Source organism: Strigops habroptila, chromosome 2, assembly GCF_004027225.2.
Source record: "Strigops habroptila isolate Jane chromosome 2, bStrHab1.2.pri, whole genome shotgun sequence".
Lineage (NCBI taxonomy): Eukaryota > Metazoa > Chordata > Aves > Psittaciformes > Psittacidae > Strigops > Strigops habroptila.
Genome location: NC_044278.2, coordinates 10,155,546 through 10,179,035, shown reverse-complemented (window position 1 = coordinate 10,179,035; position 23,490 = coordinate 10,155,546). Strand labels below are relative to the sequence as shown.

Sequence of the window (23,490 nt, the reverse complement as noted above, 5' to 3'; positions counted from 1 at the left end):
GCCTGTCCCTTATAACTGAGCTCAAATCTGCATTTTCAGCTCTAGGGCAGCAAGCCTCAGGACTAACAGCTTCTTCTCAACTGAAAATATAGGTAAACACCCACCCCTGGGCACCTTGAGGTAGATCAAGGCCTGGGGATGAGATGTTCTCTGGAGGGGGTCAGCAGGCAGTATTCACAGGAGGAGAGTTACATTTGCAGTAGCTCATTGCAATGATGGAAAGAACACAGCCTGCTGTGCTTATGTGAGCTTTCTTTATTTGCCTGGGCTATGGAGGTCTGTAACACACTTGAGAATGGGCTGATTGCTACTGGTTAGACAGGGTCACCACACAATGCAGGGGTGAGGCAAAAAGAGAAGGAACAGCAAGAAGCAGACAATAAATAAGAATAAATACAATAATTCGTGGTATTCTGCCAGGCTTGAGGGCTACCTCTCCCTCATTTATGCATAGATAAGATTTGAGCTAAGACTTCCCCAAGAGGAAATGAGCCCAATTTACACTAGGGTTTTTTCGAGGTTGATTGATAGAATTCTCAAACCCAGTATGTCTCTGAGGCTGTCTGCAGGGATACAGGACAGCTGCACAGAGAAGCCAGGTAGAGTTAAGTATGGGATAAAGGTGTTGTGATGAGGGGCCCTCTGAAGGATGGGTGACGATGCAGGAAGAGGCGTTTGAAGGAAGATGCAGAGTGTCTGAACTGTAATGTAAAGTCCTGAGACATAATGAACAGTGTTTTGCAGGTGTTCATGCCTGCACAAGGCTGGAAGCTGCTGGGCCTGTTTAGAGGTGAAGAGAAGGGCCAGTGCGTGTTCCTGCTTCCCAGCTCCCCCTCCCCAACCTCTCCTTTCCCTTTCACTCTGGGAGACCCCTACAAGCGACCTGTGTCTAGAGACAAGTGGGAGTGGTAGGTAGGCATTTCTGCTGTGCTCAGCTGACAGTGCTGTTTGCGTGGGCTCTGGTTGTGGGCCGTGCTTCCGCTGCTCTTTCCCTCTCTGCTTCTGGCTTCAGTTCCAAATCTTGAGGAAGCTGTCCCAGGAGCCAGTGGCAACGGCCATGCCATCTGCTGTCACCCCTAAGCAGCTCACTCTGTTGTCATGGCCAGAAAGGATTCCTATGGGGGGAAAAAAGAGAGGTCAGGAAAAGAAATGTGGCCTGGGATTGATGAAAGGGTTGACTATACTGAGGACATGCATTGTAAACTCTGTACCTACATCCCTGTGTATAGTTGCACAACATGTTATGATCAAAATGTGTCTAATAAGAACAAATATGCAGAAGAACTTTTGTGCATGGCATGCAACCACCACCCATAGGACTGGCCAAAGAACGGTGTTCTTGGGAAGGTCTGGCTAGCAGAATCCTCATACATCTGCTTTTGCTTTGGAGCAATGGTAGGACTAACAAAGGATGTAGCATCCTTGATAAGTCTGAGAAATAGACATGCTATTTCTGCATGGGGTGTGTTGTAAGTATTCAGAGGCTAGGGGCCACATCTGAAAGAACATTGCGCTTGGGTGTATTCTATGTATGAGCATCACAAAGGTGTTGGATGGAAGCTCGGGTCCATGCTCGACTTGGTGCCCTGCCACCAAGTGGCACTGTGAGTAGCTGGAACTGGCAAAAGGCAGAGGCTGGGCGAAAGTAGGAAATACTACTGGTGCTTGTGAGCACTTTTAACTAGAAGGAACCTTAATGCTCTTTCCCCCCTTGAAACAACATTGTTTACAGGCATGACTTTCTTAGCATTAAAGAGAAGAGTTCTACACAGGAGAGTTGTATTAGTTATGGTGCAGTCCTTCAGTGTGAGGAAGCTTTGTGGGGTTTCAGTCAGTGTAGGATGTGTCCCTTTTAGAAAAGATAAAGGCCTCTTCCTTGCCTTGGTAGGGACAGAAGACCTCACAGGGAATGAAAGGAGCACCCCCAGGAGCCACTCACCCACACGCTCTGCTTTCAGGGAGTCCCAGATGTTGCAGTTGAAGTCGTCATATCCTGCAAGCAAGAGGCGCCCGCTGCGGGAGAAGGCGACTGATGTGATCCCGCAGATGATGCTCTCATGGGAGTACACAATGAGCTCCTGATCTGCCCGGAGGTCAAAGAGGCGGCAGGTGGCATCATCGGAGCCGGTGCAGATGGCTTCACCGTTAGGGAAGAACTGAGGAAGACACACACCAGGTTTTACTTAGGCTGTGCCTTACAGATTTCCTCACCTCTTCACCTCCCTGTTAACCACCAAGAAGCCACGGAGGTAGGAAAACCTAGTGGGACAAAACACTGGATTATAAAAGTTGAGTCTGCTGAAGGGGGAGATCTTATCCTAAGATCTAGTAAAGCCATACCACCTTGATAAAGCAAATGACCTAGGGGCTAGAGCCACTGCAAGACACCCCAGTCTTGAGGAAGGATTAGTGTCTCTTTAACTGAAGCTTTTGTTTTGGGGGCTGACAAGTGTCCAATCATGATTTCCCAGATGGGGTCTGACATGATTCAGAGCTATGAGAGCCTTCCTCTGATCCTCATGCCCCAACCTTCTCATACACACTTCTTTTCTGTGTCCTTGCTACGAGGAGCAAAGAAGAGCTCCTCAGGAGCAGGTATGGCAGAAAACTGTGTGGCTGGCAGAGGAGCCATGAGAGAGGTGAGAAAAGCTGTACTAACTGAGGCCAGTGGAGGGTGGTTCAAGCAACAGAGGTTGCAGGAAGCTGTCAGGCTCATTTGGTTAGCCACATGAGATTGAACTAACACGTTCCTTGTCCTGCCACCTCTAGGGCTCTGCTTTGCATCCTTGCCTCTGAGGGGAATACTTGCCCACAAATGTCTGTGCTGCTTCCTGTGAAGATTTGATCTTCAGAAGATCTCCACAGGAAGAGCCAGCCTCCAAACTTCAGTGAACTCAGGCTTTTCCTGCTTCAATCTGGACCATGGGGCCAAGGAAGGTCTCCTGAGACCCTTGTTCCCCATGCGACTATGACAGCTTCTTTCAACTTTGTCCCAAGACCCTGTTTCAGAGCTGGTCCATTTTCCTTGCCTCCCCAGCACTCTGAAGCCAGCATACGTACGCAGATGGCGTTGATATCAGACTCATGCCCTGAGAAGGTCTGGCGGCAGGTGCCCTCTCGCACATCCCACAGTTTGGCAGTAGCATCACAAGCCCCAGAGACGAAGAGTTTGAAGTCTGGGGAGACGGCCAAGCTCATGCAGTCACCGGTGTGACCTAGGAACACAGTCTTCTGCTGCCCCGTCTCGATGTCCCAGAGTGCGCTGTGGGAGAGGAGAGAGCTTCTCAGAGCCATCCCAGGCAGAAGAGGGCTACAAATGGGCTAAAGAGCTGCCACACTCATAGGCAGAAGGAGGGAAGCCGTGGGTCTGGCTAAGCATGGGAAAATAAGGGTATCTCTGGAGTCAGCTGTATATAACAGGAGATGTCTTCACAGCTGTTGCTAGTCATACCTTTGTCAGAGCAGAGTTAGACTAAGGCTGGGGGTGTGTGAGGTTTGACCCTATTCCCATAACTGCAACAGTTGAAGGCAATACTGAGAGAAGGTTAAGAAGACCCCACAGGCAACCAGGTGACAAAGGTCTGCTGCATCCACACTCGTAGGATGCATGGGCCATGTTTGCTGGGATCCCATGTTACAGCCAGGCAAACAACCTTGATCTCTGATGGAAATGCCACATCCTGTCTCATCCTCAGTCAAGAGGTTCTTCCACATAAATTGATCATGTTTTCTGTCATGACACTGTGCTTTGTGAGAGCTGACAACATGGTCCCTACTGCTCCACCAATACACCTGCATTTTGACCTGTCCTCCACTGGGATAAGAAGCACGTGTTCTGCCAAGGGAGGAAGAATGGATCTGACTTCCCAAGGTGCTTTGTGTGGCCTCCATGTGTAGGAGGAATTAGTCCTTAGTGACTGCTGTAGAGCTAAAGTACTGCACCGGCCCCTAGGCACCAGGGATCATGTCACTAGGATGTGGATACAGAAGGTAACACTCACCATGTGGTATCTCCAGAGCTAGTCACAATGTTGTTGTCATCAAGAAATCGGCAGCAGGAGAGGTAACCTGGGAAGTGGGAACAGGCAAATATGAGAAATGGGGTAGGGCTACAGGACTAAGGTTTGGAAGCAGAGGGCACCCAGGCTGCAGGCAGGCAGCACACACACCTGTATGGGCTGAGAGCTCCCTGCTCACTTTGACGTTGCCTTCACGAGTCTTGAGGCTGTAGATGGAGCACATGTTGTCGAGGCCTCCACAGGCCACAAAATTGCCTGAGGGGGCATAGGCACAGGTCATGACCCAGGAAGAACGCAAAGGGATGGCATGAACCTGGGAGGACAAGAAACCATGTCGGGCGTCCGGCAGCAGAGAGAGCAGGACAAGGGTATTAGCTCCAAGGGGACTCACTCCAGCATCTTGGTTTGCTGCAGCCATCAGGCTCCTACCTTGTTAGTTGTGTATGTGTCCCACACAATCAGTTTCCCATCTTGTGAGGCACTGACCAGAAGTCTGTAAGAGAGGAACAAGATCGTGTTAGTAGGTCTCTTCCCATCAGAGCCTTCTCACCCTTCACACCCTTCACACCCATGTTCTGCCCTGCACCCAGCGTGCGTCTCACTTGGAATCTGTGGACCAGTGCATGGCGTAGATCTTGGCCAGGTGCCCACGCAGGGTTCTTCGGGTCCGCATCTGGATGCGGCCAACGACCTCCACACCAGACACGATCTGAGGAAACAGGGGGAGAGGAAGAATTCACCTTGGACTGGCAGGAGCTTTATTCTCCCCACATCACTGCCTCCTAACTCCATTCCCAACTGGAGAGAGTCCCCCTCGGAGTGGTGCTGGCTGACACCCTGCCACCCTCACCTGCCCAGCCAGCCCTGTCCTTACCTGGGCAAGCGTTGTGTCTGCACAGGCTTTCCGGGCATCCTGGAGAAGAGACGAGAACAGATGGGTCAGGAAAGAAGCTGTGTCATGAGGCAATGTGGAATGCATGGGCACAGCATGGGGGATGCTACAAGCAGGAACTGTGGCTTTGCTGTGTTTTGACCATGGCCGGCACAGGGAGATCCTGGTCTGTGACCAGGGCACCTTGGCACCAGTCAAACATCAGGAAGGTGAGCCAAAAGCTGCTCAGCATCCAGTGCCCCATTGGACACCCTTTCCATGGATCCTCCCAGCTGCCTCCCAGAGGTCCTGGGAACACACTACACTCTTTGGCCCTATGCAGGCACAATGCTGGTAGCCACTTCTTTCTCACCATTGTAGTGTCCCTTCCTCATTCCCTTCTTTTCTCTCTCTCCCCCCCTCCCATGCTATAAAGATCTCTACCAGCACTTAAAGGACTGTGCAGAACTGTAGGGGCCTCAAGGATACAGATGGAGAAAGCTCAACCCCACGTTGTGGCTGAGGCGGACAACTTGGACACAGGGTAGACACCCTCTTAGCAGTTTCATGATTGTTGCCAACATTACCGCAATCTGCTTCTTCAGCTGCTCAGCCTCCTGCTTCATCTGTTCCATTTCCCCCATCTTTGTGACCTAGGGGTGGCTCTTCCACGTGGGGCAGCCTTGATTCTGGGGAGACAAATCCAAGGAGAGAGGTGTGAGGTAGAAAGGACACTGATGTGACTGCTCAGTTATGCAAATGTAGGCACCTCTGATGAAAGCTTTGCAACCATTTCTTGCCTGAATGCTCGGTAATGTGTTGTAACTGGTCAAAGCCCTTAGCAAGATCATACTTTGCCTGATGAAAGGTCCACTTTGGCTGATACCCTGCTTACGCATACACTGAGAAGCTGAAAACCTCTAGAGCTTCTTATGGAGGTTCTGACCACACTTGTCCCCTCACCTCTTTATATTTAATCTTTCCATCCCAAGCCCTGCCAAGTTCTGGGTCTGCCTCATCGGCTTCTCCCTGTCCATGGCCAAGCTGTCCCCCTCAGCACCAGGAGGAGGAGCCCAGTGGCAATCTCAGATCATGTGTCCTAGGCAAAAGCATCACGAGGCAGTGCCCACCTCGAGGGTGGTCTTTGACCATCAAGGAAAAAGGATCTGTAAGGATCTACATAAGTAGATAGTGATATTTCTCCTACTTTCCCAGCCCAAGCTTTTCATTGATGTCCAAAGCTAGAGGCAGCATTAGTTGAAAATCCTTGATGGAATTTTCTTCTATGCATTTGTCCACACAATTTTTGTGCTCATGTCAAAGTTTAGCATCCTCTGTACCCTCAGGCTTTGCAAGGAAGATTGGTTCTGTTACTCCCCAAAGGCACTAGTTCCGCTTGGTGGTCCCTAGCTTTTGGGTTGGAAGAATCAGCAAATAACAAGTCTCTGTTCACCTCAGCATCGCTTGGTATTTTACAGATCTTTGTCATATCTGTCTTCATCCATCTCTTTTCCAGACTGCAGAGCACACTTAGTCATTCCTCCCATGTAAGCCACTGTATCCTATTACCTCTGTTGTTCTCTAAGCCCTTTTTGGTTCTTTAGGTTGTAGGCGATTTGTTTTTGCAGAGAGCAGTGAACCAGAACTGTGATCCATATCCAAGACCTAGGTGCACACAGCAGCTCTGTCTTCTCTTGTTGCGTGCACTTAAAACCTCACCAGTGATTCCAGCATCTCTCACTCTTGTAGCCAACTTGGGTCTTTAATTGCTTCAATCTTTCTCCTGGGTAGGTGTGAGTGTCCAGAAGTGCTCTATGTGTTGTTCACAATTAGAACCAGTGCTTTGCCCCAAGGCCAAGAAATGCTCCAGCAGCACCTACAGCATTTCTCCTAATCTGTGTGGGTCACACCACCTCCATCCCTCTCTGGCCTGTTGCGTGAAAGCCTCATTTCTTTCAGTCAATGGGGTTTTGGGTCCTGCCACTCCAGGCTGCACTCCTGCTGTGGGCAAGCACAGGCAGGTAGCTCCCAGATCCCACATTTGCCTGCTACTTCATAGTGCTCTTTGAGTTTCCCTCCGGAATCCCTTCCCCTGAATGTCCCTGTGGCTTTGCTTTGATCCTCCAGGCAGAGTTTCTGCTTGGTCAATGACTCCTGCAGTATGGTTTTGACTTTGGGAAATAGAGGGGGATATAGGTTTCCCCTACCTCCTGGGAAGCGTGCTCTTATCCCAGGGAAAGGCTATTTCAGGCTGTACGTGCAGAGAAAGGCTTGTACCTCCTGTCCTCAAGCCTGAGCAGAGCATTAGCACCACTGCCTGCTCCCTGCCCATGCACTGGATGTGGCTGCTGGCCCCGTCTGCTGGCCCCAACACATGGCGAGGGAGCAGGAGAGGAGCCCAGGGCTGCACTGTCAGAGACCAGTGGCATGTGCCTCAGCCACACTGAAGGATGGGGACAGACCAGCACACGAGCTGTGCCCTTTTCACTGTTGTTTTTCTCTCTCCTTTAGATAGAACAGTGATGAGGGGGTTCTTCCCAGCAAGGATGCATAGCTGTGCCTGCCTGAGTGATGCTGGACATGGAAGCTCACCTCCATGCACTTATCCTTTGGGAAGGGGCTGGGCACCCCACACCACCTCTCAGCTAACTGACAGTCTGGCGAGATGCTGGGGAAGGCCTTTCAGCTTTCAAAACGAAGCATCCTCCTTATCTCATGGTGTTTGCCCCTCAGTTTCAGTGTACAGTCGAGCTGCAGAGACTGCATCCAACTCTGATCACTGCCTACCAATACCCCAAGTGGCAAACCTGAACTTCCAGCCACCCTGTGAAGAAGAGCCCTACCATCGTGGTCCACACCTTCTCTTTTCTCAATTTTCCCTTCATCAACCCTAGGCACTACACTTCCTTTCCTTGCTGGGCCACCTCTTCCCTCTGATTCTCTCCTCCCAATTTCCACTGCTTGGTCTACAAGTTCTCCAGGCTGTTACTTCACACACCTTTGGCCATTCTTGATTATTGTCCATCCACCTGCCCTAACCTATCTTTGTGGACTTCTGGTTTTGCCCACCCAGGCCTGCATGGAGACAGGAGCCTTGTTCTCTCTTCCTTCCAACTTGTGCCCCACATGAAGCTGGCTGCACACGTCCTCCTCATGATGCATTGGAACCGCAGCCTTCCTTGCCTCTCTCCTCCTTTTTTACCATGCTCTTCCCCTCTCTGGGTGTTTCTTTCTCAACTCTGGCACTACCATGGGAGCACCAGTTCGCAGGCTCCTGCTCTGTGAAGCTGCACAACCAGACAAGGGGTTTTTGGAGCCGGTAGGCAGATAAAAGGGCAGGGGCATGATGTCGAGGATGGATAAAGAGGGCTAAATATAGAGAAGGTGCAGCTCAGGTTCAGGACTCTGTCCGAACCTTTAAATCCCTTGGGGGGAACACTCTAAATGAAGTTGGGAATTGTTCTCAGCCTCAGAAGGACAAGGAGCCACAGATGAGCGATAATAATAGCTCCAGCTTTGCCTGTCGCCTCCAGCCATCGCATCCCACTGCAGGATGTGAAGAGTGAGTTACCTAGTCCTCAGCTACCTCCCAGCAGCACCACGGCGGGTGTGCAAAAGAGCAGCTCCTCATGGTCATGTATACTTAGGACAGGAAATGTGGGAACCAAATGGGGGAAGAACAGAGGAAAAAGGAATGGAGTTTGCAGTCAAGCCAAGGCATGTTCCTGCCATGACCAGTGGAACCCTGGCAGCGCACATTGTTGTGGATCCACAGCTCAGCTCATGGTCGCTCATGGTAGCTGCCCAGCCTGGTTTTAATGGGAAAGTCTTCTAAATGGTGCTCGCTCAATGCTTTCTCAAAGTAAGGGCTCTTCCATGTGGATGCTAAGCAGTAGAGGAAACCAAGTCCTTAGGTACCTTTGCAAAAGCAATTCACCACCATCAGCATTGTAAAGAGCTACTGCCAGGAGGATCTTTGCACCAGCACTGGTCCAGAGTCAGTTCAAGCCAGCCCTCTTCTGAGCTCTGAGTTGGCTGTGCTCATCCAGTTCACAGTTCTCGGCTTTAGAAACCACGTTTCATTCCTTCTGCTCTCTGACATGACAGTCCTTTCCCCTCCTGCCTTTTCTGACACACCTGCTGGAGGCACCTGCTGTAAGACTCCTGCCTGTGGGCAACCAGACCCATCCTGAGCCCTTGGGTGTCTGCTTGTAGCAGACCAAATGCCTCTACCATGCTGTGAGGATGATGGAGATCCAGAATCATCCACCTTCTGCCTTTTTCTGCCACACCACGACCTCTCAGGACAGTGGCTACATCCCTTGCACCATGCAATCACTGAGGCCCAGCCTGCACCCCAGGGGCTGTCCTACCAAGCCACCTGCATCACTCTTGTGGGGATTAGGGTACAAGTGATGGGTGGGAAGAAAGGGGAGGTGAACCCCCATATTTCCTATCCTCCAGGTAGCTTTCCCCTCTCCGGGGAGGGAGTGGTCCCTCTAGGGGAGGGCTGTAGGTAGAGAAGGGAAAGGTGCAGGAGGGAGGACTGAATAATAGGCAGCATCCCTAGGTCTCTGTGTAATCCCTAGCTGGCTTCGCATGCTCGCCCTGGTGACCCTGGGCTCCTTGCAGAGCCGGATACAGAGATGATCCCTCTCCCTTGTGATGGAGATCAAAGGCCAGGGTAAAATTACCCGGCTCTGCTCCTTGCTTGCTGAGGGCTTCTTCTCCATCCAGAAAAGCAGCCAGCTGCAAAGAGGTGTGTGCCACGAGTGCAGGGCTGTGTGCCATAGTGAGTACCAGGTCTCTCAGGGGAGGCATAACCCCCCTGTTCCAGTCTGGAAACTGGTGAGATTTACCTGCCAATGGGAGAACAAGCAACCCCATCCCGGTGCAAAACCCCTCATCATTGTAAAGACATCTCAGTGCTAACCCCAATCCCTTCCCCACCATCATCTTCCCTCCCACATCCTCTGATGGGATCAGTCCTTGCACAAAGACTCCCTACAAAACTACACCAAGAAACTCAGGCTCCCAAGTGCCCAGCTCACCAAGGTGACCTCAGGCATCACAACACGGCAGCATCCTTACCGGGATCTGTAGAGCGAGGTGGGTTGTGGTCCCCCCTGGATGGGACCCTCACGGCCTCTTTCCCCTGCTGAGACACGGCTCCTCACTAGCCAGAAGTCCCTTGTCACTGTGTGGTGTCCACTCAGTCCAGCACGTCCGCACAGCGAGTCCCTTGCTCCCGCTCTGCTCCTCAGCCTCTCCCGGGACTGATCTCCCCATGGGAAGGCTGTGGACAGGAGGGGCTGGGGGAGGGCTGATTCCAGGAGCAGCGTCAGGCAAATTAAATCAGACGCCAGAGACTTGGGGAAATCGGATTGGGACGTAATGCAAAGCAGGTGGGATGGGGAGGGGTGAAAAGAGAGAGTAGCACGCTGCTCCTGAAGGGAAGGAAACCATCATGGGCAAGTTGGACTCCTGTTCATATCAGCAACTAATAAAGTGCAGATTAGCTAGAACAGGCCAGGATTAACCAGCCACTGGGGCAGGGCTTGCTGCACCTCACGGTGCACAGGAATTCCCGTTTTCCCAGGGACAGTGTGCCACCACTCCTGTGCTGGGCATGGCGGGAAGAGGGATGGTGCCACCCACAGCGACCTTGCCAAGGGAAAACCAACCGCAGCGCCAGGCTCACCCCCTCTCTGGGCAGCAAACTGGGCTCTGTATGGGGGAACCAGAACTGGGCACAGTGGTTAGGGGTGGCAGAAGATTTGGTGGCGTGCCTTTTGGCAGCCACTTTAGTGGGATGCTATGAGGGGATTATCTTGGCCTCAATCTCTTTTAATCTCTCCCACGGCTTTGGCCCAAGCCTGAGATAAATACCTTTTAACGGATCTCATCTGACGTCAGGAGGCCATCAGTCTAATCACCCAAGCCAACTTTGGGCAAAGCAAGCCAGAGATGTGGATATTGGCCCCTCACCCCCAACATGTCCTCATCAAGCAGGAACCAGCCAGCACCCCCACATGGATCATGGGACGGATGTGTGAGTGCATGGATGTGCTGGACCTATTGCCAGGGAAAGAGCATTTGAAATACACACATCAAAGTGTCTTTTTCCTGTGACTCTGGGGAGGATGGAGGCAAAGGGGTTGCTGCCGCAGGTTTCCCAAGCTTGTGTGTTAAGGAACTGCGGGGATCCGGACTGAGCAAAGTTTTCCCTTCCCATGCAGCAGGGGCCCTGTGCCAACAGCCATGAGGGGATCACCCACCCACCTCTTACACCACTGGCCCTGGCCCTAAACCTTTCTTCCAGCTGAACTTTAGGTGAGGTCTCCATGCTCAAGTCTCCTCAAGGCCTGATCATGTCATGACCACAGATTGATCTCTGGCTCTAATGCTTCCCAAGAAAAGGGTCACTGCTCTTTTTGATACTCCATATCCACTCCATTCAATTCCTGTTTGGCTACAATATAATCCCATCTCAGGACACTAATCCCTGGGCAGCGACAGCAGATTGTATTTGTATCAGGGTGGAAACTGCTAAACAAAGTACCTCCTTTGCTTTCAGGGGCAATTTAGTGCATGGAGAGAAGGGAGAAAAAGAAGACAGGCCTTGCTGCAGGGAAATGTGAGTGTACAGAGCTCTTCCTAGAGGCACTCCTCACCCTTCCCAGGGGTTAGCCATGGCAGAGCTGACTTTTCCTCTTGCTCCCTTATTGGAAGCAGCTGGCATCTGAGCAAAGACTTTGTTTTCCCTCACTGAGGGCTCACTCTCCTTTCATCATTTAAGTAAATTTCCATCAGCAATGAGTGTGCGTGTCTCCCTCCTGGCGAATAGACTCAAGCTCCCACAACATCTGTGTCCAGCATTTTGCTTTTATTCCATAGAGTTACAGTTCCTCACCTTCTCCTTTTCAGACCAGTTGCGAGGTTCTGGAGTGTGCAGGTGCCTAGGAAACTCAGAGGCTCCTGGTTTAAGTTCCTGAATGTGAAGACAGCCCTTGCTGAAAGACCCCAGGTTCCTCCTTCCCCTCTCAGATTTGGCCCTGGGTGACCAAGAAGCTGGCACTGTGAGGAATGAGGTGAGGAGACCCTACCTTCTGACTTCTGAGTGACACAGACACAGTGGTGAGGCAATGAAGAAAGTTCCTGGTGTCACTGACTTTAATAACTCTGTCCCTGCTCCCATTTTTCAGCTGCTGGGATGTCACAGAGAAGAAAGCTACGTCCCTCCCAATCACTACGGCTCTAGCATGCTAAGACACTGCTCCAGGCCTCTGTGGTCCTGGTGCTACCATGACCTGGCAGGCCATGGTGTGTGCCAGTCTTGCCCCTGGGGCCCCTTAATACTCAGAACTCATCTCTGGCCCGCAGCTCCTTAGGGTGCTGTGTCCTGTCCAAGCCAGGCTTCTGTCTCCGGCTTGTATACCTGGTTTCACTGCTGGGAACAGGAGGCTCTGAGGAGGATCTACCACTGCCATCAGGTCCTTGATGTTCTTCTCCATCAGTCTTGTCCTGCTCCACAGCCCTCTGCTCTATCAGCTCCTCTGCCTTCACCCGTTCCTACAGCCATGGAGACAGAGACGATGTGAACCCCTCCCGGCTAGAGTCGTGGCTCACAGGGGCTGACAAGACACATCTCGTCTTTGCCACATCCATCCAACCCACCCAGAGCCCATTCTCTCTTGCAGGATCCATCACAGGCTAGTCCCTCCACCAGGTACCTTGACAGAGGACAACCCTCAGCTGCTGCACTAGGCCCTGCCCCATGGGAAAGCCTACAAGCTATTCTCTGGGGGGATTTGATCTTGCTTGGAAGTGCTTGTAACCCTTTCTCCAGTGTGGTCCTTTACCTGCTCAGCATGCTCCTGGGAGTGTGTGTACCAGAGAGCAACAGCACAGCGCCTTCCACGGCTCACTGCCCACACGCCATGGGGGTTCTCCTTGCCAGAGCTGAAGGCTACCAGCCTCCCACACTTCGGATGCACTTCGGCCTGCCACAAGTGAAAGAAGAGACAATGAAGCCAGCAACCCCCTGCTCCGGGGCACATGGCCCTTCTACAGAGGTCACGCTGCCTCTGGAACTCGGAACAGCAGACAGCCACCAGGTAACCACTGCCAGTCCATGAGCAAAACAGATGTTGGGGACGAACAGAGAGAATCAAAGGGACAACACAGCTTGCAGACACCCACAGACTGGAAGAGCCTGGAGCATCTCAGCTAAGAAGGAGTTAACCTCTCTTCTGTCTGAGATTTGCCTCAATTTGCCTTTAGCTGCTCCTATTTGAATCTGCCACAGCACCAGAATTGGATTGGTTTTGGAATGGTGGGATCCAGCAACCAGCTAGTTTCCTCCCACCCAGACCAAGTCTCACACTCTGTCCTCTCTCCTTCTTATGGTCACTCCCAGACTTACTGTGACAGTCACAGTGTCCATTTCAGTGAAGAAAAGGCCTCCACCTTGGAAGTCATCATTGAGGTAGAGAATGCCACTGTGGACAGAAACAAAGAGGACATATGGGAAGGTGAAGCTCATTCCTCCCATATGCTTCCTCACATTCATCACAGGAGGCTGTGAATACCACAGGTTCAAAAAGCAGGTAGACCAGTTAGCAGAATCCATTTGAGGGTGTTAAATACAGCAGTGCCTAACTCAGCTCATCCCTGAGCTGCAAGCCACGGGAGGCTAAAAGAATATTCCAGGGAGTTACCTCTACACGCTTGTCCTGGTTTGGTTTGGTTTGAATCTTCTGCAGCATGCATCTGTAGCACCATTGTGATAACGCCCTGGACTACACAGACCTTTGTTCTGACCTGGCATGATGTTGTTTAAGATTGGGAATAATGCAAAGCCTGGAAGAGGAGACTGATCAGCGAAGAAAGCCATGTCTTAAGAGTGAAGGAATTTCAGGGTAACATAAGAATAGCCAAGAAGAAGCTTAGTGCAAGCAAAAAACAAGACATTTCTTTACTAATGTTAGACAACAAAGTAGTGAGGCCAGTGTACAGTGCAGGTAAATCCACAGTCGACTAGGTGAAAGAATGGACTACAAGCCATTTGCATTCCTCTTGGCGTTCAACTAAGCTGACAGAAAATGTCAGAGGAAGGGAGGCTCATCACTGGGACTGAGAGAAAGAAACAGAATCAACACTGTGGCTGCTGAAGCAAAACGTTAAGGACATAAGGACAGTGAGAGGATTACCAGCCCTGAAAGCCAGGAAGGCATAGCTCTTCTGTCACAGGGGTTTAATAAGACGGTGAAGTGAAGGTGGTAACATGACTGCAGGAAAGCCAGGAGAGCTCTCACAAGTATGAAAGGGCAGGAGGGTAAGGATAATGGCTGAAGCATAAACGGGCCTGTTAGCCTGAGTGGAGTAGTCTGGAGGGCTTTAGACTCCATTTCTGAGAAGGATTATTGGGGGACAAGAGGTAAATGTAAAAAGTTTTACAATATAAGATGGGGGCACTAAAAGGACATCGGGATGGCCACACAGGCATTGACAAAACAGCTGGTTTGCAAGGGAAATGCTTGGTCTCAGCACTTTGGACTCCAGTAAAAGTACTGAGAAAGGTGCCATAGGCAAATGAGTAGAAAGGTGAAGAAGAGGACGTGAACAGCACACAGTGACTAGTGCACCAGTGGCACCAAACGGAATACTGTTCACCTGGGGGAGGATTACTGGGACTCTTGGACCCCTGGGCCCAATAGCACAAATACGGAGAAGAGATCCAGGAAGTTTGCAGCACAGGGATATCTTTCAAAAGGACGCTGGAAGAGCTCGGCCTTTTGAGTTCCTTGGTCAATTACAATTAACTCAGCAAAAAGACAGGAATACTCCTGGAGATAACTCAGTGGCAGAGACCCCAGGAAGATGCTTTAACATTCATTCAAGGAAAAGTCAGAGAAGCCCACTCCTCAGGGAGGAGTGAGGTGACAGGACAGCTTTTCCAGGGGAGGGACAGAGGTCTCACCAGTTATGTGATAGAGCCTGGTAACTTTACAATCTGACTATACCAAGTCATCATCTATACCAGAAGGAAAATGGACTCAGTGGTACTGGAATTCCCTCCAAGCCCCACATGCTTACCACAGGCTGCTCAGAGAAGATTTCTGCTCTGGGTACGGCTACCACTCAAAGAAAAGGCAAATAAGATTTCTGGATGCCCAGGGATGGGACAGGAAATAGGAAGAATCAACTGTAGTGAACTGACCACATTTGGCTGCAGTGTGCAATAAATGTCACCATCTTTAAAATACATTTCAGGTTCTTTCATAAACGAGTAACAAAACCTGTCACAGGCTGGGAAAACACTTTCACATGGAATGGAAAAACCCAACACAAAGTATTGACAGTGAATCTTAACAGAGATGAACAGAGAGAATAGTCACCAAAGTACACTGGCTGCTCAACCGAAAGAAATGCTCCTAAAAGGAAATACAAGGCACTTGGTTCTCCCTCTCCTGTAATACATGGAAAAATGTGGAAGATGGAACTTGATTAGAAGAAACAGAGTGTCATAAGGGCTGGCAGTGGACTGTAGAACTGTGGTAGACCTACAAGACAACAATCTGGTACCATGGTTCTAGTCTTTGCAGCCTCCCAGCATCATTCTGCTCTCCATTAATGATGGCTCTGAGGAGGGAGAAAGGGCAAACCTTCCCAGCCTAGGCAAGGTGTTTCACACCTCGTTCTGAAGCCACTGATGCAGCCTTATGCCTGATGCTACAGTCCTGGCTGGCTTTGAGCCATCAGCCCATCACCTGGTTTCTATAAGCTGAGCTCATTCTCAGATGGAGCTGAGGAGACATTCTGATCTCCACATGATCTAATGCAGGTCCCCTTCTTCTCTTACCTGTAGTCCCTGTACACATAGGCAGGTGGTTCTCTCCAGCACTCTTGCCCCTCAGGATCCAAGAGACAATTATCAGCATGGACAGGATGACTAAGATCCATGCGACCTTCCTGTTCCTCTGAAAATGGGAGTTACAAAGAAGAATACGGCAATTTTCAGTTTCAAGAAAAAACAAGGCAGAAAGAAAGGGGCACAGCGAAAGTAAAGGGAAGAGAGTCTCCTGAGAGCACATGGCTGGAACTTAGGAGGCTCTCCAGGAGACAGGCACTAACAGTGTGAGAGATTCTTTACCATCTACGGCTGTGCGGCACACAAGGTGCGTGAAGGAGAAATGCAGTTTCTTTCCAGGAGTAAAATAGGATTCTATGATTTTCCGTGATTTCTCACTGGCCTGCAGAAGCAATTTGGCATCTCTCCAGTCCACGTCCCCATTCTGGGCCAGCTACAAGTGAAAAACAAGCCTGTTAAAATACTTGCATACAAAGAAACTCTAAGAAATGCTGTGTACACGTACACAGTATGGAAGAAGAGACCTGTGTAAAAGTCCTGTGGACACACACCGAAGAAAAGAACATGTTTCCTCATGTAAATGTAAGTCAGGAGTACACCTGTACAGCACAGCAATTCTCTCCTACTCAGCACATGAAGCCACACCCAGCATCATTTTGAGTCCCTCAGTGCACAAGCAACATGAGCAAACTGGAGTGAGTCTTCAGTGAAGGGCCTTAAGATGGCAGGGGTGTTGGAGCACATCTAAAAAGGATGAAAGAGCTCGGTTTCTTCAGCCTAGGGAAGAGAAGGCCAAAGGAGGATGTAACTACAGTCTCCTGTCACCTAGAAGGGCATTACAGAGAAGATGGGGATAGTCTCTTCTCAGAGGAATATGCTGAAAAGACGAGAGGCAAGAGGCAAAAGCTGCAGCAAGGAAAATTTTGGTTAGACAGAAAACGTCAGTCTTTCTCAGAGTGGTACACACTGAAAGAGGTGCCCAGAGGGGCTGGGGAATCTTCACTCCTGGAGATGATCAGGACTTGCCTGCACAAAACCTTAAGGGATCTCATCTAGCTTTGGATTAGCCATGCTGTGAGCACAGGGTCCCATCAGAGATCTCCAGAAGCTCTTCTCATCTTATTCTCCAGTTCTCAGCTAAGCGTGTCTGTAAGACTGCTTAGGGACAAGGGACAAGGAACAATCCCAAAACCCTGTCTCACAGGAGGAAGAGCATTTGTCAAGCCCACCATGTAAAACATGCCTAAACGTGATCGTGGAGGGGAGACTGCACTTGTGCTTGTGAGGAAGACAAGACTCCCATGACCCCATCCAGAGTGCACTCCATAGAGACACTCGGGTGACAAACACTGTTTCTGGACAATCAGGAAGGTGTCAGACTCACAGAGCCACTTACTTGCATGGCCTTCAGAACAGTCAGCCCTTCAAATCTCTCATGTGGGGTATGAGGTGACCGTCTTGCCCGGTAGCCATCTCCTGCTTCTCCCGCGGCCTAGAACAGAAGGGTACAGATGACACACCTTAGGCTGCCATCCCTCCTCCATGGAAATGCTGCAGTCCTGCTTTCTGAGGAGGGAAGACCCAAGCCTCACCTTTGTCAGACGGAGAAGGTCCTTACACTCAGACTCCGTCAGCACTCTGTCAAACACAACCCTCTGGGTTCCGTTCATCTGGTGGGAATCCATCGTGACAGCAATACCCTCAAAAGGCAAAGGCCCTGTTGAGAAGCAAGTACAGACAGGCATGAGCAAGCTTTGGACAAGAAGCCCCCAGACACCAACCCCCAGTCTGGATAAGGAAGTGGAGAGACACTATACATTCTCTGAGAAGAGAGGACAGTTCCCCAGAAGTGCCCATTCCTCGCAGACCTGGGCCATTTGCACCCCTCACATGCTTCAGGGGAACCAGAGCATCAGCTGGGGAAGCTGGCCTACAGCGAGTGCTTCAGGAGCCAGCAGAAACTTGGGGCCTGCTGGGAGAGCAGCAGGGAAAAGTTGAGTGCACTGTGGATCGCAGCAGCAGAACAGGTCCAGCCTACTGGGGTGAGGCTCTGGAGAAAAGAAGCAGGTAAACACCTCCATCAACCCTCCTTTCCATCACACATCTCATCCCAGAATTATCGCCAGTGAATCTTTCTACTTTCTTCAGCCCTGAAGAGCAGCAATGGGTATTAGTTGGTGATCTGATCTTTCGATCTTTGGCATTTTTTCCCCCTGGCTCTGACCTCTGCATGGTCAAGAATTCTAAGGCACTCAGGCCCTCAGAATGATGTGCCCTCCCATGTGTCACAGCAGAGAACCACTTGGGATCACTTCAAGGAAAGACTCCAGGACAGAGCCCTGCAAGAGGCTGTGTGTCCACGCATAAGAACAGAGGACCAGCAAGAACATGGTACTCTGCACTGCAGCCTATAGCATTTAGCCACAAAACTTTTGGACTTATGTTTTTCAGGGAAAGACTTGCCCAAGCTGAATAGTCTGCTTCCAGTTTCCATTTCCCCCCCTCTCCCCTTGTTCCCTTCAGAAAAATGGTGTTTGCAGTTGGGCTGGTGGAGTTGAACCAGGTTTGGTGTAGACACTCCTGCCACACTGAACAGGGATCTGCATGTCCATAGACTTGTCATGTATTCAGGCACCACTGCTCTCAGCTTCTCCAGCCACAGTGCTCTTTGAGTTCCCATCCCAGAGACGTATGCAGTGAGATTTTGCAAGATTAAACATGCATCAAAGAGGGAGAAAAGAAACAGTAAGAGAACTTGCTGAGCCATTCGAGTCAGTCTGCATCTATGCTAGCATTCCAATGTCTGAGAATAGAAGAAAAGACAGTGCTTAGCTGGGCTAAGTCTGGCTGACTGCATCCAAGTCCTTCCTCAAGCTCTTTTACTTACCCCTCTTATCCCTCTCTTCCACATCCAGAGTTTCCTGCTTTTGCTTCTCCTGATCCTCTCTCGGGAGCAAGGGAAAAAACAGAGACCAGGGCTGTCAGAACACAGAGCTATGCCTAACTATCCTCTGTGGTAGCATTTCACACCCTTCCTGCTCCTGTTTTGTCCATTCCTCAGTAGGTATTACTGTTCCTTGTACCATCCCCTATTTCCAACACTTCTATTTCTGTCCTATTCGACTTGGCAACCTTACCTGTGTTTCTCCCTTAGGTTTTCAGGAATCAGCTCATCTGGAGTCCAAAGATCCTGTAGGAACAAATGCAGACGGTTCAGTACACAACATTCTCCTACATTGGATCATATCAAACAGCCAGTTCCTTGTCCCACTTCTCCAGTGAAAACCAGACCAATGGTTCTGGCCTGCTTCTGACAACAGCCACAGTGGGCTATGCATATGGTTACAGCAGCAATTTCGAACTAACTTCAGTCCTGGAGCAGCGGGAAGGCCTTAAAGACCCCCCTCATAAGGACTCAGGGGTCCTTCTCATCAACATCTGACCCTTTCTGGATCATGTGCTATTGAAATGAATTCTGGTAACTATTGGTGAAATCAGGGCAGGAAGATTAAGATGATACTGTTACTTACAGGGTCATTAAAAGTTCCTCCTAGATGCTCCACTGCATAATAAATCAACTTCTTCTCCATCAAAGATCTCTGCACATAATGTTGAATACGCTAAGGAAGCAAAGAGGCTGTTAAACAACCACCCCATAAAAGATAAGTCCATCCCTGTCCAGAGCAGAAAGCTGCCCCAACACACTGCTGTGCACTTTGAAAACCAGGTTCTGTCCTGAAGGGACCCTGCCTGGTACAGACTAGAAGTAAACTCAGGCTCTAGTTTCTTTAGTCCTGGCCTTGGCACACATCTGCAGTGAAACGTGTTTCCCTTTTTGTCTCCTGGACTCTGATCCTGTTGTATGGGACAGAGGAGGGCCAAAAAGTACAGACCTGGGGTTGTAACTACCTCTCTGGCTGTGATAGCTCTGTCCTCTCCCAGTTCTGTGCGATACTGGTTCATCTTCTCCAACATTAGCTCATCCATGGGATAGAAGAGCAAGTAGGAAGCAGCACATTCAGCAGCCAGCGCCTGGTTCCCAACTTGTGCAGGGACAGAAAAGAACAAACAGATATGTCTCTGAAAGAGCCAACGTCAGCAGCAAATGTGCATCGGCCAGCAGCAGCCAACACCCTGCTTAGGATCGGACAGCAGGAGGCCTTACAGCAGAGTACACATCAATCCCTGCCTTGCTGGGCCTCTACCCAACAGTGGGCAGGCAGTACAGGGAATAAGCCTGGTGAAGAATAGGTCACTTTCCATGCTTATTGGGAGCTTGTTCAGAGGAGATGGAGGAAAAAAAGGTACATATTTGGAAGAAAGACGCTCCCACCTCCTCACCCAATGGACGTGATGAAGGGTCTGGAGGCTTCTTTGAAATACAAGTTTTACCTGTGGTCTGACAGAAGAGATGAGGCAGTTGGGACAATGTAGAAAGGAGCAGAGGTATCCAAGAGAAGAGCTGAGTGACATGTGAAAGTGACAGGGTGACAGAATGACCAATATCATGACAAGCCATCAGTTCAATGAGGGCAGGCAGGGCTTGCTGGATAGCGAGATTGGAATTTGCCATAGTGATAATAGTATCTGATTTGCAACATAAGATTAACAACATCACTTAGTAAAACAGGATTTAACAATAAGACTTTGTATAAGCAATGCATTCCTTACTAACCACATTAACCTAGAAAGAGGAACTAAAGGACTGATAAAAGGGGCCTGCTCCAGAGGGTGCCAAAGACTGGATGATTACCAAAGAAACAAGTCAGCAGAAACAGCGGTAACAGAGTGAAGGGTGAAGGTGGCAGGGGGAGACTGTGAGCACTGACTCGATTCAGGACCCAAAAGGCCCACACCCTCAGGAAGCATGCACTCTCATTTACCTAGCAAAAGAGGACAATTTAATGCAGAGAAGATAGAGTACTAATTAATATCATGATTTATCAACTTTGACCACTGAAAAGTCATTTCTTTGTTCTCTCAAATGTAAAGAATCATAGAATAGTTAGGGTTGGAAAGGACCTTAAGCTCATTAGTTCCAACCCCCTGGTATAGACTCTGATGTATGCAGAACGAGGGTGTGCCTGCTTTGTGCAGCTACCACCTAGCACCCTATCTTGTGCAAAAGAGCAAGTAAATAAAATACCTCGACTCTGTGTTTATACTGGCATTTTGCACATGAGGTAAACAATCCCACTTTTGGGACTACAGGCTGACTCGGAACACCACTGCTGAGATGAGATATATATGCATGACCTAGATAGGAAGCGGGGGCCTGGTGTGGAGCCATGTGCTGAAAAAGAGAGTATAAAATACACAGCAGATAGTTGGTACAAGGGAAAATAAAGAGAGTGCTGGAAGAAAGAAGTGGGAACAGCCACACATTGCAGAAGCTGCACAAGTAAAACTGAAGGGAACCACAAGGGACCTCTCCCAAGGTGGCCACAGGTTTGAGAAAGAAAAGAGAGGTTCTGGGAAGAGTCAGGGAGTAGAAAGAGGCAGAAACAGGTAGAGCTCAGGTCAGTGTGCCACTCCTCCCCCTGACATGCTGTCCTCCAGGCCCAGAAGCAAAGGGCAAGTTTAGAGGTGCCACAGCATCACCTACTGGGTTGTGGCTCTGCTCACCTTGATCGTAGGCAAACTGCAGTAAATCAAGATGAGAAGGTATGAAATCTTCTGTGGCAGATATCCGCCCTGGCTTTGTGGCAATTTCGAGGACACACTGCTGTCTGCACTTCAAAACCTGAATATAATGGGCTGCAAGAGAGAGCAGCAAGAAAGGCAGTAGCTCACACTTCTTCCGGACAGGAGCACTGGGAAATGGGGCACGTTCAGTGTGGGAAGCATGGCCTTCCTACCCAAACCTCTGTGCATCTAACGCTACCTGCAATGGCTTCGTACAGGCCAGGTTGCATCTCCTCCTCCTCCTCGTCATCCTCATCCTCCCAAGGCCCTTCACACAGGGCACGACACTCTTCCAGTGCTGACAGCGCCTCTGTGAGTGACTCCTCCAGCCTGGTCACAGCCTGCAGGTACTCATCTGCATCGTAGTGCTGCACCCCGGCCTCATATGCTTCCTGTGAAGGACACATCCAGGTCCCTCATCAGCGTGGGTGACACCAGCGGATGCCTGAGACTTGAAGTTGCTCACAGGGTAGCACTGACATCTAGGGGCCTGCCTGATCCCACACAGCCCATCACGCAATGACAGCGCATCTTCTGGACTTACGCCAAATACAGCTCTCCAAGGCCCTGCAGCCTGCTGTAACCAAGGTCTCCGTGGCACACTTGCAATGGTTTGGCTTTACCCTGAAGAGAAGGCTTCAGGGAGACCTTCCTGCAGCCTTTCAGCTGTAAAAAGGGGGTTTTTAAGAAAGACTGAGTGAGGCTTTTGACCAAGGCCTGTAGGGACAGGACAAGAAACAGCAGTTTTAAAGTGAAAGAGGGTAGATTTAGATTGGAGATAAGGAAGTCATTTGTTATGATGAGGGTGGTGAGGTGCTGGAGCAGGGTGCCCAGAGAAGCTGTGGATGCCCCATCCCTGGCGGTATTCAAGGCCACGTTGGACAGGGCTTGGAGCAACCTGGTCTAGTGGAAGGTGTCCCTGCCCATGACAGGGGTTTGGACTAAGTGATCTTTAAAGGTCCCTTCCAGCCTAAATCATTCTATGATTCTACGCTGTGGGGCTTTGTCTCAAGCCGTGGCTCTTGTGTGGGAACAGATCAGGGTGCCGGTCTGGTCCCTAGGATGGGATAAGCGCAGCCGGTGCCTGGCTCTGCACTGAGCCCTCACCCAGTGTGGCGTGGCCTCCAGGTCTCGGAAGTTGTCCGACCTCACCCCTGACATCCTCCGGTACTTCTCTATGTCCTCCCGCATCTGGAGGTGCTGGGGATTAGCGACGAAGAAGGTGTGAGCGGCGGACACGGCCTGATCCAGCTTCTTCAGCTGTGGAGGAAAGGCAGCAGCGCCTGTCACACTCCCGCGGGCCCCCTCTTCACACCCGCCCCTCACCCTGGCTTCACCCGCAGGGTGCCCTTGCCCACCACCTCCTCCGCGGCCGGTCCCCACCTGGAAGAAGGCCACCTGGAGGTAGTTGTAGGGCTCCCGCCGCTCGAAGTCGCGGCGGATGACCCGGCTGGCGCGGTGGGCGGACGGCGCGGCTCCCAGCCGGCGCCCCAGGCAGTGCTGGAGGCAGTCGGCGCGCTGCAGCACCGGCCCGAAGAGGGCGGCCTCCCACGGCCCGGCCCCCGGCGGCTCGCCGAGGAAAGCCGCCTCCCGGCGGCAGGCGGCGCGGCAGGCGCGGCGGGCCGCCCGCAGCCCCGCGTAGCTGTGCAGGGCGCGCTGCAGCAGCTCGGCTGCCCTCGCCCAGTCCCGGGCGAAGTACGCCCGCACTCCGTCCGCGTACAGCAGGTCATAGGGAACCAGGCGGCCCGGAGACGTGGCGGCGGCGGCGGCGAGCAGGAGGCAGAGGCAGAGGCGGGAGGCCATGGCCGAGCCGCTGGGGAGAAGAAGGAGGAGGAGGAGAGGGGTCCGGGGCGGGAAGGCGTCCTATCGGGCCCCGGGCTAGGCCCACCCCGGGGGCCGGGCCGGGCGGGCCGGCGGGCGGTGCCGGGTGGAGGAGCAGGGGGGAGATATCTCGGAAGAGGTTATGGCTAACGCATCGGAACCCACGCCAGGGACACACGCTTTGACGGCTCATAGGCCAAGTCCCATCACATGCAGAAGCG

At 51.1% G+C, this 23,490-nt stretch overlaps 2 protein-coding genes across 3 annotated transcripts; both read right to left on the bottom strand.

The window, feature by feature from the left end:
• Window positions 1-975: 975 nt before the first annotated feature.
• On the bottom strand, window positions 976-10,026 carry GNB3 (G protein subunit beta 3). The gene is made up of 10 exons (XM_030471947.1): window positions 9,982-10,026; window positions 5,478-5,579; window positions 4,894-4,932; window positions 4,622-4,728; window positions 4,449-4,512; window positions 4,170-4,332; window positions 4,002-4,068; window positions 3,061-3,262; window positions 1,940-2,156; window positions 976-1,115 (listed from the first exon to the last, which is right to left on the bottom strand). The coding sequence occupies exons 2-10, from the start codon at window positions 5,532-5,534 to the stop codon at window positions 1,009-1,011; spliced, it is 1,023 nt and encodes a 340-aa protein (XP_030327807.1). The 5' UTR covers window positions 5,535-5,579; window positions 9,982-10,026; the 3' UTR covers window positions 976-1,008.
• Window positions 10,027-11,757: 1,731 nt separating this feature from the next.
• On the bottom strand, window positions 11,758-23,262 carry P3H3 (prolyl 3-hydroxylase 3). 2 transcript variants are annotated; one of them, XM_030471943.1, is made up of 16 exons: window positions 22,832-23,262; window positions 22,556-22,708; window positions 21,648-21,840; window positions 21,389-21,520; window positions 19,673-19,806; window positions 19,294-19,383; window positions 18,901-18,953; window positions 18,651-18,709; window positions 17,356-17,480; window positions 17,160-17,255; window positions 16,046-16,196; window positions 15,755-15,872; window positions 13,316-13,391; window positions 12,753-12,893; window positions 12,329-12,462; window positions 11,758-11,945 (listed from the first exon to the last, which is right to left on the bottom strand). In XM_030471943.1, the coding sequence occupies exons 1-16, from the start codon at window positions 23,249-23,251 to the stop codon at window positions 11,777-11,779; spliced, it is 2,244 nt and encodes a 747-aa protein (XP_030327803.1). In that variant the 5' UTR covers window positions 23,252-23,262; the 3' UTR covers window positions 11,758-11,776. The 2 variants fall into 2 exon arrangements, with proteins under 2 accessions (XP_030327803.1, XP_030327804.1); XM_030471944.1 differs by having other exon boundaries at window positions 11,763-11,967.
• Window positions 23,263-23,490: the final 228 nt, after the last annotated feature.